This window comes from Pyrgilauda ruficollis, unplaced genomic scaffold (assembly GCF_017590135.1).
Source record: "Pyrgilauda ruficollis isolate IOZ18807 unplaced genomic scaffold, ASM1759013v1 scaffold128, whole genome shotgun sequence".
NCBI lineage: Eukaryota > Metazoa > Chordata > Aves > Passeriformes > Passeridae > Pyrgilauda > Pyrgilauda ruficollis.
The window spans coordinates 962,561-976,403 of record NW_024511210.1 but is presented as its reverse complement, the minus strand read 5'-3'; the positions used below and the strand labels follow the sequence as shown (position 1 = coordinate 976,403).

The following is a 13,843-nucleotide window of genomic DNA, read 5'->3' as shown; positions in this document are numbered from 1 at the left end:
TTCTTAATGGTAGTCTATGAAGACAGCTATGACACAAAGGATGAGAAAGACAAGCATCAAAGCACAGTAGCTGTAGTAGATGACTACCTGAAGATGAGAGAAGACATGAAGATCTTAGCAAACCATCTCTCTTTTTGCTAACAGGCAAAGAGTGCTAACAGGCCTCCCTCATGCAGTCAGAGGGAGAAATTTCCAGATTTGTTCTAGACTCTTTCTTGAGATTTACCCATGCTAGATGAATAAATCAGAACTCATGTAAAACACGTACATAATATCCAATTCTAGGCTGTCAAATGTGTTTTAAAATCAGATCTCTTTGTCCACTTTTACTATTTGAGTTGTTTAATGTAATGGCTTTAAAGTTTTCATAATAAATCAGAATAGCTAATTTTTGATGGAATTTGAGATTCTTATTAAATTTCTCTGCTTTATGAGCTGTCTGAGCCTTGAGAAATCCTGCAAGAACAACAACATTTTCAAACAGCAAGCATTTCCAACGATGAACAGAAGGGAAGAATAAGATTCTGATGCAGCTTCCACTTCTCTGATTTGTGCAAAGATTTTTGATATTGATTGACACCTCAGTGTATCAGGAAATTAATGCACTGACTGGGCCTCCTGTCGTTCAGTTCTTTTAAACCTCCAATAACAAAAGGTCAGAAAAAGCAGAGAGCTGCAGCTGAAGAACAAGTCCAGCAGACCTAATTCAAGCTCAGCCAGCAGCTGATTTGGGAATGAGAAGGAATAACAACCATAGGATAGAGGTGTTTAAGTGAAAATGGGTAACAGGTGGGTTTGGGGATGCAGTGTGACAGGTACAATGAATAAAAAACAAATTAGGAGAAAGACAGATCCCTAGCTAGTCTAAACTCCTAAACATTGTTTCCTTCAACTAACACGATCCACACAATCCTTCAAAACTCACTGTTAGACTTACCTATAATTTCAGCAAGAAGAAGGGAACTATCTGTGTGAATAGTTGCAAAGTAGCAAGCTGTAGTCGTGCCATTCTTTAGAGTTCGTCTCTAAAAAAAGAAATCAGTTTCAACTGTCTGAGAAAAAAACCAGTAAAGCTGTCAAAATGCAGAACAGGAAGTCTCATTTCAAACTGCAAGAACATTTAGTTATTGTGAAATTTTGCAGTGAAGTGGGAAGGTAAAAATATAGATTTTTAATTTCATAATAGTTTTTTTTTATGTCTGAGGGCTAATAAATACAAAAAACTCCTCACAACATTTTTCAGTGGCTAAACCCATAGAAACCAGTCTCTATTCCTTTCCCCAAACAGGAAATACTCCAACTTATATTTAGAAATACAAACAATTAGTAATTTTTGCTGTTTCCTAGTTATGAAAGGCTCTCCAATTTTCATGGTGAAGCACTGTTTACTAGTGTTAGCAAAGCTAGGCTTTTGGGGAACATGGTGGTTTTCTTTTAGCAACCTGAGCTAGCTGGAAAAACAAGTCAGGTTTTCATGTATCAAAAACCTTTGTTGCCCCAAATACCAAGTATCAAACTTAACTGTAAAAGTAAACTGAGCAAAACCACCCAGACTATGAGCTAATTATTTATCTAGTATACCATTTGAAAGGAAATCCCCATATTACCTTTGGGGAACATAACAGTAAATTACCAGGCATTTTAGTTACATTAATTCATGATGAAATTTGTAGCTTCTCTTGTCCTTGGGAGTGATGCAAACTATGTTGACCACTTATTCAACATACAGGCCTAAACTATACTTTTGGGTTCTGGCTGCCACGTAATTTGAGAATTTTCTTAATTTTTTTTTTTTAATGAGATAAGAAGTGGGACGTCCCACACAATGTTTGGAGGATGTCTAGAGTTAATTATTTGACAAACATGAAGCCAAGCTCTGTCTGTTCCTTACAATATTCAAATGAAAATCTTTAGAAGTTCCAAAAAAAGTCTCAAAATAGCAATGTCATTACTAAGACAAGTTGCCTTTGTCTTTCCTAGCTTTTGAAATTCAGAATTCTCGTCTTCTAACTTCCTAACAACATTGTTAAAGTAAATCTAAAAACATTCTGTTTCCAAATCATCAGCACAATGAGGAGGTTCCAGCTAAAAGCAGGAAAATTTCACCTAATTTGTTTCTTTTGCCGAGTATAGAGGGTGTTTGTTGGAAACTGGACTTTGATTTGAAAAAATCCACTGCTTTTTCATTACAACTTCATAAGCACAATGATACTTAAGAAAAAACATCTGCACCATGAAAGTTTAGTTCTGTTTCTAACAGATGAAGGGTATAATTGGCCCCGTCAAACACTGCAGAGTGACTGGTATTCTGCATCTTCTGTCAGTGAAGGCATTTTCCTGACCCTGTTCTATTTCATTCACATGGGGACAGCCTAACTGTGGTGTTCAGGCTCCCACAGCTAACTTCCACCTCTCTCTGGCAGCTCTTTTGCAGATGATACTGTGACACACCTTGCAGGGTGAGGTCTCCAGATGTGCCGGGGTCACTCAGCCTGCACTGCAACAGTGTGTTGGGCACACAGCTCACAGGTGAGGTCACCTCTATGTTTTAAGCACTTGAAGGCATGTGTGCTTGTCACTGGAGCTTATGACCAGGCTACTCCTGCATGCTTTTATCATGGCAGATGGCAGAAAGTAATTTCTTTTAAAATTTGTGTGGCAGGGAACAGCATAACTATTTATTTCAGATTTGTTGTGTTATTATATTGACAACAGATGCTGCCAGGGTAATAGACAAATGCAAGGCAAGTTATGCTGGCCAAATAATTTAATCTGTTGAAGATATTTCAGTCCACATATTAAAGGATAAATTTCAGTTACAGGCCAGAACTAGTACTCTGCAATATGACCTAGGTGCCTGTTGTCCATCCAGTGGATCTCAAAGACTTTATGATGCTCAGAACCAGTCCAGCTCCAACACAGTCTTTCTTTGGCCCACAACACCACGGAGAGACTCCTTCTAAAGCCCCTGCAGTGAAAGACATTCTCACTATAAAGACCTCTGCAGCAGCAATGTCTTCTTTTACTCCTCCAGAACACCCCAGATTTGTCATCTATCAGAAGTATCTTCTCTTTCATGTGGTTTTTGCAGATGGTGGAGGATTTTTGTGCAAGAAATGAAACATCCCCTAAATTATTTTTTTTTTTTACTATGCTTGGTTATTGCTACATTGAGGTTGTCTGCTCTCGCTAATTCCGAGAGCAGATTAGCTGTTGTAGATTAGTAGTCGTCACTATATTCAGAAAATGTACTAAACAGTTCATTTTTAACCTTGTGATTAAATGAACTCTACTGCCAGCAACAAGAGAACAAGACTGTAACTAGCAACAGACAGTCTTGACTAGCAATTAGAACAGCGGCTATCTTGGCTTTATCTGGTTTCCACGACAGTAAAACATTCTCTACCCCTTCTGCTGACCTTCTGAGAACATGCCTGCATTACACAAAAATGAATGTCATCAAGTAGGTAAATGTCGTTTGCAGGACTTACAACAACTCTGGTGTACACTTCTTCTGCAAAACCACTGTCCTGGTATTTGGCTTCTGTTGGGAATGTGTAGGCAGTCAACCACTGCAAAAGAGGCAGGTCTACTCTTGTACCAGTAAATGAATACTGAGGAGCATGAATATGTGTATCAATCAATCCCGGCATGAAGAATTCACTAAGGAAAGAAAATAAAATTGTAATAATCCCAAATGCCTCAAAATTCTCCATAGTAGTTAGCTTTGTTTTAAAGAGTATACTTGATTAAAATCCACCAGAATAAATTGCAAGTACAGATTAATCTGTCTCTTTCAGCATCAGCCTATTAACTCCTGCTGTACCTCTACCCATACCCATATTTTGGTATGAAGCAGTTGAGTAATGTCATTTCCACAGCAAAATACTAACTGTGAGAAAAAAAAGTATAAGAGCATGATTAATCTAATTGTCTCTAATATTGACCCACCCTAAATGCCAACAAAGGGGAACTGACTTCACAATAACTAAAATTACTCCACTATAGAATCCACCTGAAAAAGAGACTTGTACACAGTCTTGTTTCCCAGTTTGAATATATATGGAAAGCCTCTAGCTTCCAGACCATTATATTTACAAAATGCGACTTTCCATACGCCAGTTTTCTTCTATGTTATTTATATGTCTATATAGATATATAAAATCAATTAATTTCAAGGCTTAATGGAAGAGCAGACACTCTGTCTAGAAATGCAGATACAGACACTGGTTAAAAAAGCTCTGCTCAATATCTTGACAGGAAAGACATATGTACAATGTAACTGTAAAACTATAAGTTGTCATGCAATGTTCATGCAATAACAGGAATTAATATATCAAGATTACTAGGAAGTTGCCATGGCTATTTTGTTTTGTGCTGAAACTCCTTAGTGCATAACATTTCTCTCACTCCTCTTTCCTTCTCCCTGACTATGAATGAACTGAATTTTGTCTCTTTTTAGCTCCTCTTTTTTCTGTTTTCTTGCAGGCAAACATGCTGAAAAGTCTTCCTCAATCTGATCCACATTCTCAGCACCTTCCATTTTCCTCAGGCTATTTCAAGTGAAGAAAAAATCTCATTATTCATATATACTGTATGATTAGCCTTTCAGCAAAGCATAGAAGTTTTTTAACATTTGATTACTAGAGGGTAGTTGCAGCTCTCACTTATAAGCCACAAGTCATTTACAGTGCTACTACATGCAAAGCATAATCCAAAACTTTTTCACACAGTCCAAAACTTCTTCACTTCACCATAAAGTTGGAGGATTTCACTGGATGAAGAAAAAAAAATGCTCCAGCTGCAGTATAGTGAGAAATCAAAAGCTCTGTGTTTAGAGGGTTTAAATCTTCATCTTGTATTAATTTTTATTATGCAATGTGTCAAAGTCCAAGCAAATGAGTTTCATGTCTGCAGCGCCAGTGTTACCTACATTTACTACATCTAGACTTTCATGTTAGGCACAGCCCACTGCTAAACAAAATGGATATAAAATGTAATCTCAAGAAAGAATGGATATAAAATGTAATCTCAGGAAAGAATGGCACTCAAGCACGGAAGTGATAGTGCCTGAAAATTAAATATGGCATTTTGTTCTGTGCAGCATACATTAGCAGCATAATTCAGCCTTGTCTGCAATCCCAAACCAAGGAATACTAAAAGAATATGGACTGTCCATCCTCCCAGTTGCATCCAGAACACAGGCACCTTTGAGTGAAGAGCTCTCACTGCACTAAAACGGAATTTTGGCCATTAAATGTATGGGCATCATATGGGTTTAATGTTCTCCCTGTCAAAATGTATTCCAAAGTCTCGCTTTACCTCACTCAAAGAACAAACTGCATTTCCTGTAGCTAATCTTAACAAAACACATACTGTTTACTCAGTTGTCTTATGTCAGATGTTTTGAACCCCCAGGTCTTAGCCAGTTCCTCTAGCTGATCAGCTTGTTCCACAAACACAATCTAAAAAAAAGAAAACATAGTTAAGTACCTTAAATGTGCATCCCACATCAGCTTTATGTGAAAGCAAAACAAGTTATATCTTAAAACCAATTTTACACACTTACTACAGAGGTGTTAGGCTTGCATTGAGACATTGTTCTTCCTGACTATCAAGCATGATTTTAAAACACCTTTTCATAATCCAGTGAATAACTGCATCCACCTTGTAACTTGTAATAAAACAATTAATTCCTTCTCAGGTAATACACAGGCAGAACAGCACAGACCTTAGTGTCCCATAAGGTAACATCGTGCTAGCAGTACGGTCACTTGCGAAGAGTTGTACAACAGTCTTACAGGAATGCAGGTGCAGCATTCACAACCAGAGAGGTCAAATTACCTGCTGTGCCTATGACTGACTGACATCAAGCTAAGTATTTTCTAATTTTCTGCTTGTGTTGGTATTTTTTAATTTTTTCACTGCCTACGATGAGAAAATAAATTGAAGGGGAAAATGTGGATAATATTTTCATTTTACAGAATGGGCTAAAAGGATGCTGAGTTCTTTGTTTATTTCAAAATAAAACCCTACAATCTGGAGCCAAACTCAACCCCATTTGACTCCTAGAGAACATATACTCTACTGATGATGAGTTGCTGTTGCCTAGTCAGAATTTTAACACATTTCCTATTTATTTTTAACTTCTGTGGTATTTTAATCTATGAGATGACTCTTAGCAGCTAAATTCTCAACTCTTTGATTCTCTGGTCTATCACTAATAGGCATGACAGCTCCCCAGGAAACAGAGACTGTGCAGCCTAGGAACTGCAATGCCCACTACAGGCTCCATACGGGATCCAAGTATCCTCAATACTTGACAATTTAGAGGACTTGGAGATCTCCCCTGGCCAAAGACTGAACTTACAGAAATTCCTGCCCCTAACCACAGCCTCTGCCAGAAACCAATTCATGGTCTTCTAACTCCCTTGGTGTAAGAGCTCGTTCCCCTAAGTTCAAGGGAATACTCTTCTTGCTATCAGTATCCTTCTGCTCCGGATGGTGTCCACACTGAGGGCCTGTATCACCCTCACAACAGCAACTTCTAGGGCAACAGTTAAGAAGAAAAACAAAACTACATGGAAAAAGGCAAAACTTAGTACCTGTAAAATGGCAATAGGAAGAAACTTAGGAGGAAGAGCAAGAGGACTGAAAAAAGCATTGTTTCCCACTTATCTGCATGCCATTTTTTATGTGTATGCTTCTTTTGCATAGAAATTCACCATTTTCTGGTTTTTCCATAGACAAAAATAAGCAAAGCTGCTAAACTGTAAATACTCCACAATAAGTTATTGGCTACCTTGTCTTTTAAATTAATCATAGCTGGTATGATTTACATTACTTAAAGAGCAGATGTTTTACCTTTTCAGTCAGAAAAAATACTAAAATAATGCCATATAAATAAATACCACACTAAGATTGTAAGATTGTAGTATTCCATTAATAGTTAACAAGAAGCAGTATTGTCCTCCATGCAAAGAGGAATACATCTAAATTAATTTAACTGCAGAAGGTTTGGAATACAGACCTACAGAAATATCTGATGTGCAATAAAGAAAATGTCATTCAGATATTGAAGTCAAAATGGATGCAGAATGAGCAATGTTAGAGCTTCTGGGGGGGAGAAGGGTGAAGAGGGAGGGAAAAAAGAGAGCGAGAAAAACATGAAACACCAGATGACAAATTCTGGAAACAGGCGTTGCCATGGAAAAGCAGTGGCTGTAATGTACTCTTAGGGTGCAGAAAAATAAAATACCTAAATCATGGAAAATGAAGAAAATATGTTTCAAGGAAGCTGGATACATTAAATCAATTCTAAACCTGACACCTGGTCTATTATGGTTGAATTAGACTATGGGTAAATCAACAAGACAAATAAACTTCCCAATGGAATTCCTTAGTCAGCCAAGAGCTGTTCCCCATTGCTTCAGGATGCATTTCTAATGCTCAGTGCTTTAAACTCTTTGAGATCCTGTGCTTGGATATTTGCTCTAGTATTTGCTTATGCATTCAAGGCAACCAACCGGATGCACAGTTCTTTAAATTAGTTCTGCACCTCAACACTGTAGAAGCAAGAAGAAATTCTACACCAGAGTCACTACAGAGTCAAGAGAAGTGCACAAGACTAAGAACTTCAGCTTTAAAGAGAAGCCAAGGAGAATACCTGGCACTCTGGCAAAGGTGTATCACAAAACACAAAATTAGTGGCTGCTAACCCCATTGTCCAAACACTTCCGTAAGTTCTCACGTGCTACTCATGTAATGGGGCTAAAGAATCCAAAGATAAGGGGTAAAGCTCTCCCAACACTTGTGACTAACTCAGGCCTTTTGTATACCAAGTGATGCCCAAAGCTCTTACATTAAAGCATAGCTGGTCAACTAAACCATGCATCAACCCTGATGTAGCAAACCCTGAGTGCCTTCAAGCACACAGCACAAATATTTTACTAACAAGAAAATGGAAAGGTAATTATACTGGCTGAAGGAACATAGGTTGCTTGGATCCAACAGCGCCTGGCTATGACATTCAGAGGTGAACATGAGAAGGGCTCTCTCTTTCCCTCTTTCCCCTCCCGCATGCTCTCGTCCCTCCCTGTTCCCACAGTTATTAGATGATGTCTATTGTTTGCCTAGTTCCCAAAACTGGAATGTGAGGCTAAATGAGAGACAAGAACATTTGCAACACCCAGCTGCTGAAGGAACTGCCCAGCCTGCTGAAAAATGGGAAGCAATGAACTCCAGATAGATGGCACCTTCCTCCTTGTACAGCTGACACGTGTTCACTCACTGTCGCAACTGGCTTAAATCAAACCTTATGCTCAAAATCCTTATTCCAGAACTCTTGCTCTTTTCATGACTTCCACAAGGGCTTTTAGCTTAATATTTTTTTTCTATTTACTTAATATTCCACTCAGGATAATTACACCAACATTTCAATAACAACTCACATTTTGCACCTATGTCTGTTTTCTTTACCCTGAGGAATGCTGGTCTTTCTCTTTGCCATTCCTCAAAGGAGACACTACACTGCTCTGCAAACCACTCAGTTAAACATGGTCCTTACTTTGCTAACTTGATGATAAATTCGTGTTTTATATCCAAAAGCAATGTTTTTCTTCATTAAACTTTGTTTTCATCTTGGGCAAAGCAGAGAGATGACATTTTATATCCCTTGGATGTAAAATGCAGGGACTCACACTGCAAAACAGAACCCAGTTGTTCATACAAGCTCTGACACACAGTGTCAGAGACCATGCAAAATTTTTCCATGGTGGAGTCAGCAACATGAGGCAAAAGAAGGACACCTGTTTAGTTAAATTTACATCTTTGGGAGGAAAACAGAAGCAGTTTTGGTGTAAATTTGAAAAATAAAGATAAGCAATTTTCTAACCACTGTGTCTTTCTTGAAAAGCCAACTCTTCTGTGATTCCAGTGGTTGTTCTGCATGAGGCTACATTATGAGTATAGAGAGAAAAGAGAGCATATGGGATAGCCACTCTATCAGTCCCTGGAATATTAAAGTGTCAAGAATTTGTAATAAAAAGAGAATAAAATAAAAGTGCTTGTCACTGTATTCTGGTGGGAATTTTATTTTAGGAAGATAGTGTTTTAATGGATTAAAAAAAACCCAAAAACTTCTGCCAATTTATGCAAGGAAAACAGTATACTGTGAATCCTTGTTCCCTAGGAAAAGGAGAGAGTAAGTGAGAGCACAGATCCCTAGGTGTCGCTTACTAAGATACCTCTTTTTCAAGAAAATCACAAAAAAATCTTGATTTCATATGGATGCTGTGTAGCGACACTTTTCCAGAAACTGACATTAAAGAGAGTGTGATGGGCTATAAATTTCTGCCTTGTGCACCTGAGTTACACCAGCCAAACCTTTTTCATTTAGATCTATTGTTTTAGTGAACACCAGCCAATACATAACTAAGCAAGGTTTTACACCCCTCCTGTTCGTCAAAATACAGCTCCTCACAGACTTCAAGACACCCTGCACCAGACTCCTCAACAGCTACAAAAGGGCTGTCTTGAAACAGGCCCCCATGGTCAAATGTGAATAGAGAAAATGCACTGTTAGGGCTCAAACTGTGTTTTGTACATATTTCAAATGTTACTGAAGCCTGTTATTTAGCCACAAGAAAGAAAACTACTTTTTTAGATTTAACATAGGGTGACCATATATTATTGAATTTACAAAAAATCACCAGTCTACTTTCACAACCTGCACTATGAAACTGATTTTCAAGTGTGATAAGGGTTAAGGAAATGACATTGCTTCTCTGCCAGACTCTCTCCTACATTATCAGCAAGTGCAATGCTTGTTTTAAGCTTGGTTCATACTACTGAAATGCCCAACATCATGATCTTTCTAACTCTTTAGCCATGGGGGGGATTTTTGTGACAAGAAGACAGAAAAAGCCTCATTTAGACGGCTGTGCAGTGGGTAGACAGCTAATTTCACCATCACTGTTTAGACACCCTGAGAATCAAAATCCAGCTTGTGTAACTGAAAGAAAACAGAGAACGTGAAAGAACGCCAGTTCTCGGAACGCTGCTGTTCCGGGAACACTCAGCACACCTCAAAAGCAGATTTATGCCAACTGCAGACTCGTGCCGAGGGGACGCTCCATCCCGGTTAACTCCAGCTCCCGCAAGTGCGAAATTCCTTCTCCGCGGCGCCTGCCCCGACACACAGGAGTGCGAAAATGCTCCGCTTTCTCTCCAGTGACCGGCGGAGCCGGCACTGCCTCTCGCCACCCCGGAGGCGGACTGGGGGCCGCCAAGGGTCACTTCCAGCCCGGGCGCACCGCGCAGCGCGGGGCTCCGCGCCCGCCGCCCCGCCGGGAGGGGCTGCCGGGCATCTCCCCGCCGCCCGCACCCCGCCCGAGCCCCCCACTCACTGTCCCGTTATCGTCCACCCCCAGAAGGTGTCCGTGCAGGATCTCCATGGGGGCGGAGGCGCTGGAGTGCACGAAGGTCCCCTTGAAGACGTGAGCGAGCGGCGGCCGCTGCGGGGAGCTCATGGCGGCGGGCGCGGGCTGGCAGCTGCCACCCCGCGGGCTGCCTTCCCTCGGTGTCTCTCGGTGCCGCCGGCGGCTTCCTGGAGCTGTAACCATTTCCCCACCCCCTGGTGACTTTCTTTACGGGGAGTGGTTGCGGCGCAAGGAGGGCGGGAGGCCGCGCCGCACGCTTCGCCTTCCCCCGGGCGGGCGGCGGACGGCGGTGTCCGGGCGGAGCGCGGCGGGTCCCGCAGCCCGGCCTTCCCGCCAGGGATGCCCCCGGCCTTCCCGCCAATGATGCCCCCATCCCGGGGATGTGTTCTCCCCCGTGCAAGAGGCGCGATCGAAAGGAGAGATGCGCGGTGGGTTTTGGGGTCCCAGTTTCTCGCTGGGGAGCGGTGAGAGATTCGACAGTGTGTCTGGTGGTGTTTTACGAGCGTCTGGCAACTCAGTTTTGCAGCAACCTGGGGGTTGTAAGCATTTGCAAAAGTTTAATTTGCGATAGGATTTGTAGGTTGGGAAAAAACCTTTTAGACCTTCAAGTGTCAGACTGTCTCCTCAGTCCTCAGCCTCTGTATCAGACATTAGAAGAATGTAAGAGTAGAGAATAGATGCCAGCTGAGGTACTAGAATTTCCAGAAGTAGGCAGCCTCATTCAATGGAAATGGTCTACAGAAAAAAAGAAAACAACCTCAGGAGGATGAAAGGCAGAGAAAAATTAATTTTGTTAACTGAGAAAAATGTGTTCCCGGAACGACATTCTGCTCCAACAACCTAAGTCAAAGCACATAATGAACACATCCTAAGAGGATCACTATTGAGAGTGCTGGACTAAGACTTCACAAAGGCAGAATTATGTGCATCAAGGATAAAACCATGAATGCCCTCTGAATTAATGTTTGAAGTGACCTTTATTCATCAACTTATCAAGTGACAAATGAGCTTGGCACCAAGGGCACTGACACTACTGCTCTCAAGGCTGCATTGCAGTTTGTCATTACATGGTTTATCATGAAGGACCTTTGCAATCCCCATTGTGCTGACACTATACAAATGCTTGGCAGATTATGTTTCCTACAGACTCTCCAGACTAATGGTGGGAGGAAAGAAAAACACAGCAGGAAAGTGCAGAATAAATTTAATTTTAGTCTCCTATGGGCAAGTCATCAGCCTCTATCTTGCCTTCTTTGTATAAGAATATGTTATGTTACTGAGAATTAAGTTAAAAAAAATGTTCATTCGTGGATTTTGAGATCATCTAAGTCAGGCAGTAAAGAGTTCTCAATTAGGACTGCAAAAAACCTCTCTTCCAAAGTTGTTTCTCAGGGTGTTACAGTTGTGGTCGTCAGTGCTGCAGATGAAATGAGCTGTTTTCCAAGCTATTACTCCAGGCAAGGAAAATTGTCTTTTGCAGCAGGAAGGATAAAGAGTGGGAGAAAGGCTGGTTTTGCTACTGAGTAATAAGGTGAGTGGAAATAAGAAATATGGTGAAGGGACCAAGCAGCAGTAAATTCACTTGCTCCTCCTATGAAGAGAGGAGTGAAAACAGTTTTCCCAGCAACAGCTGCTGTTCCACACAGACTGCCTTTGCCCTGGCGGCAGCAGGCAGCACAAGAGCTCGAGATTTGGTACCAAAAGCTGTATTAGCCTGATTTGCATTAAGTGAAGCACACAGCTGTCCTAGGACAGCTACTGGAGAGGTAAACCAAGGGAGCTGCTGCTACCAAACTCATTTACTCTGCTGTTCAAAGTAACATTCAGCAGAGCTCAGTGTTTCTGAGGTTGTGTGGTGGGGAAGGGGGCTGCTCCTGAGAATCTCTGTCTGCTTTGACACTAGTTTTCCCTTAAAAATCTCAGGGGTTGCCTCCAACATCCTTTAAAAAAGAAGTGCAGTGATTTCAGTGAGATGCAATCCAGATAGTATTTATGCAAGAGAAGAAAACCAAAAACATGGACAGTCTGTTTCATTAGCACTTTTAAGGAGAAATGTCAATAACAAACATTGGTTATGATTTTTTTTTTTTTTGGCTTTAGTGTGTTCCAAACACTCTGAAGTTATACAATTTCCTTGTCAAAAGTACGTCCAAAAAGAGGTGTCTTCTGCTTTTCCCAGCTGTCACATGGAAGCATGGGAGCTGTGGAAAACTGCTGGTGGAAGAATCGTTAACACCCTTCCCTCCTCCCAGATTTTTTTTTATTTTAATTTGCAACGAGTTACATATGCATGCCCTAGATGCTTACATGACTCAAGGTGAGACCATGGCCAACTATGAAAAACTGAGCCGTTGTTCCAAAATGTTGTGAGACTGAAGTATGTTTAGTTTTTTCTGGGATAAACTGGGCTAGGCACTTCACCATCTGGAATAGAAGTATAATGCTCTGTTGTGACTGTTTCACAGTAATTAATTTAAGGAGTAGCTTTTTTTTTTTTTCCTTCCCTGAAATAGTTGATGGTCTGGAGAGAGACATTTAGCTTCTTATAAATCATGCAATGAGTGTACTTTTAGTAGAATTTAATATTGTCATATATGTGTTAATACAATTAATAGTTAATAGCGTGTACTTTGATCTAATACTGTTTTAAAAAAAAAGTCTGTCTCGTTATTCAGTGCCTTATCAGACTTTCTATGTCTTCTAAATTACTGACTTCTGGACAATTATTTAAATTAGTCCTTAGGGGAGTCCTGAAGCCAGATATATTCAGGATTAGAGGAATAATCAGTCAATGTATTTCTAAGAGCACAAGGACAGATTTTAACGGAATAAGAGTGCCTTTATTCTCCTTAACACTTTCACTTTCTGATCTTTTCTTCACTTGTCACACTGACAAGGAAGAATTCAATTAGTTGATTCAAAGTCTCAGAGCACTTAAGCTGATCCTGCAACTTCTGAGAAATGTAAGGAAAAGAAACCTGCTTCTTCCCACTGCTTTCAAAAAGTAGTTGATGGAGTGCTTGCCACCAACAAGAAACTCCTCCGTCATGAGCCTGTTGAGGTCAGTGCCTGTGCAGCCAGAGTGCCAGGATACGAGAATTACTACTCTGATCTGGCAATGAATGTTATTATAGCATTTATGATCAAAATGGACCTTGTCCATAATTTGTAACATAGCAACTAGATAAGAGGAGAGGAAAAAAAATACACTTGATTTCTTTGCCAATAATTTATTCTTTTTCTGGATAAGGAAGTGCTGATTATGCAGCTACTCAATCCTTGGGTTTATTAAAAAAAAAAAACAAAACAAAAAAACAAACAAACAACCAAACAAAAAAACAAAAACAAAAACAAAAAAAACCAACCAACCGAACAAAAAAACCCAAAGGAGAGAAGCATGATAA

General features: G+C 40.3%; 1 protein-coding gene across 3 annotated transcripts in view; it reads right to left on the bottom strand.

Annotated features, from left to right (window-relative positions):
* GDA (guanine deaminase) overlaps positions 1-10,788 on the bottom strand; it is a 29,941-nt gene extending 19,153 nt beyond the window's left edge. Inside the window, exons 1-4 of one of the 3 annotated variants that reach the window (XM_041458430.1) lie at positions 10,407-10,788; positions 5,377-5,465; positions 3,492-3,663; positions 938-1,025 (exon numbers count right to left, since the gene is read on the bottom strand). In XM_041458430.1, the coding sequence (XP_041314364.1) occupies positions 938-1,025; positions 3,492-3,663; positions 5,377-5,465; positions 10,407-10,622 (565 nt within the window). In that variant the 5' untranslated portion in view covers positions 10,623-10,788. The other 2 variants (XM_041458433.1, XM_041458431.1) reach the window with 2 other exon arrangements.
* Positions 10,789-13,843: the final 3,055 nt, after the last annotated feature.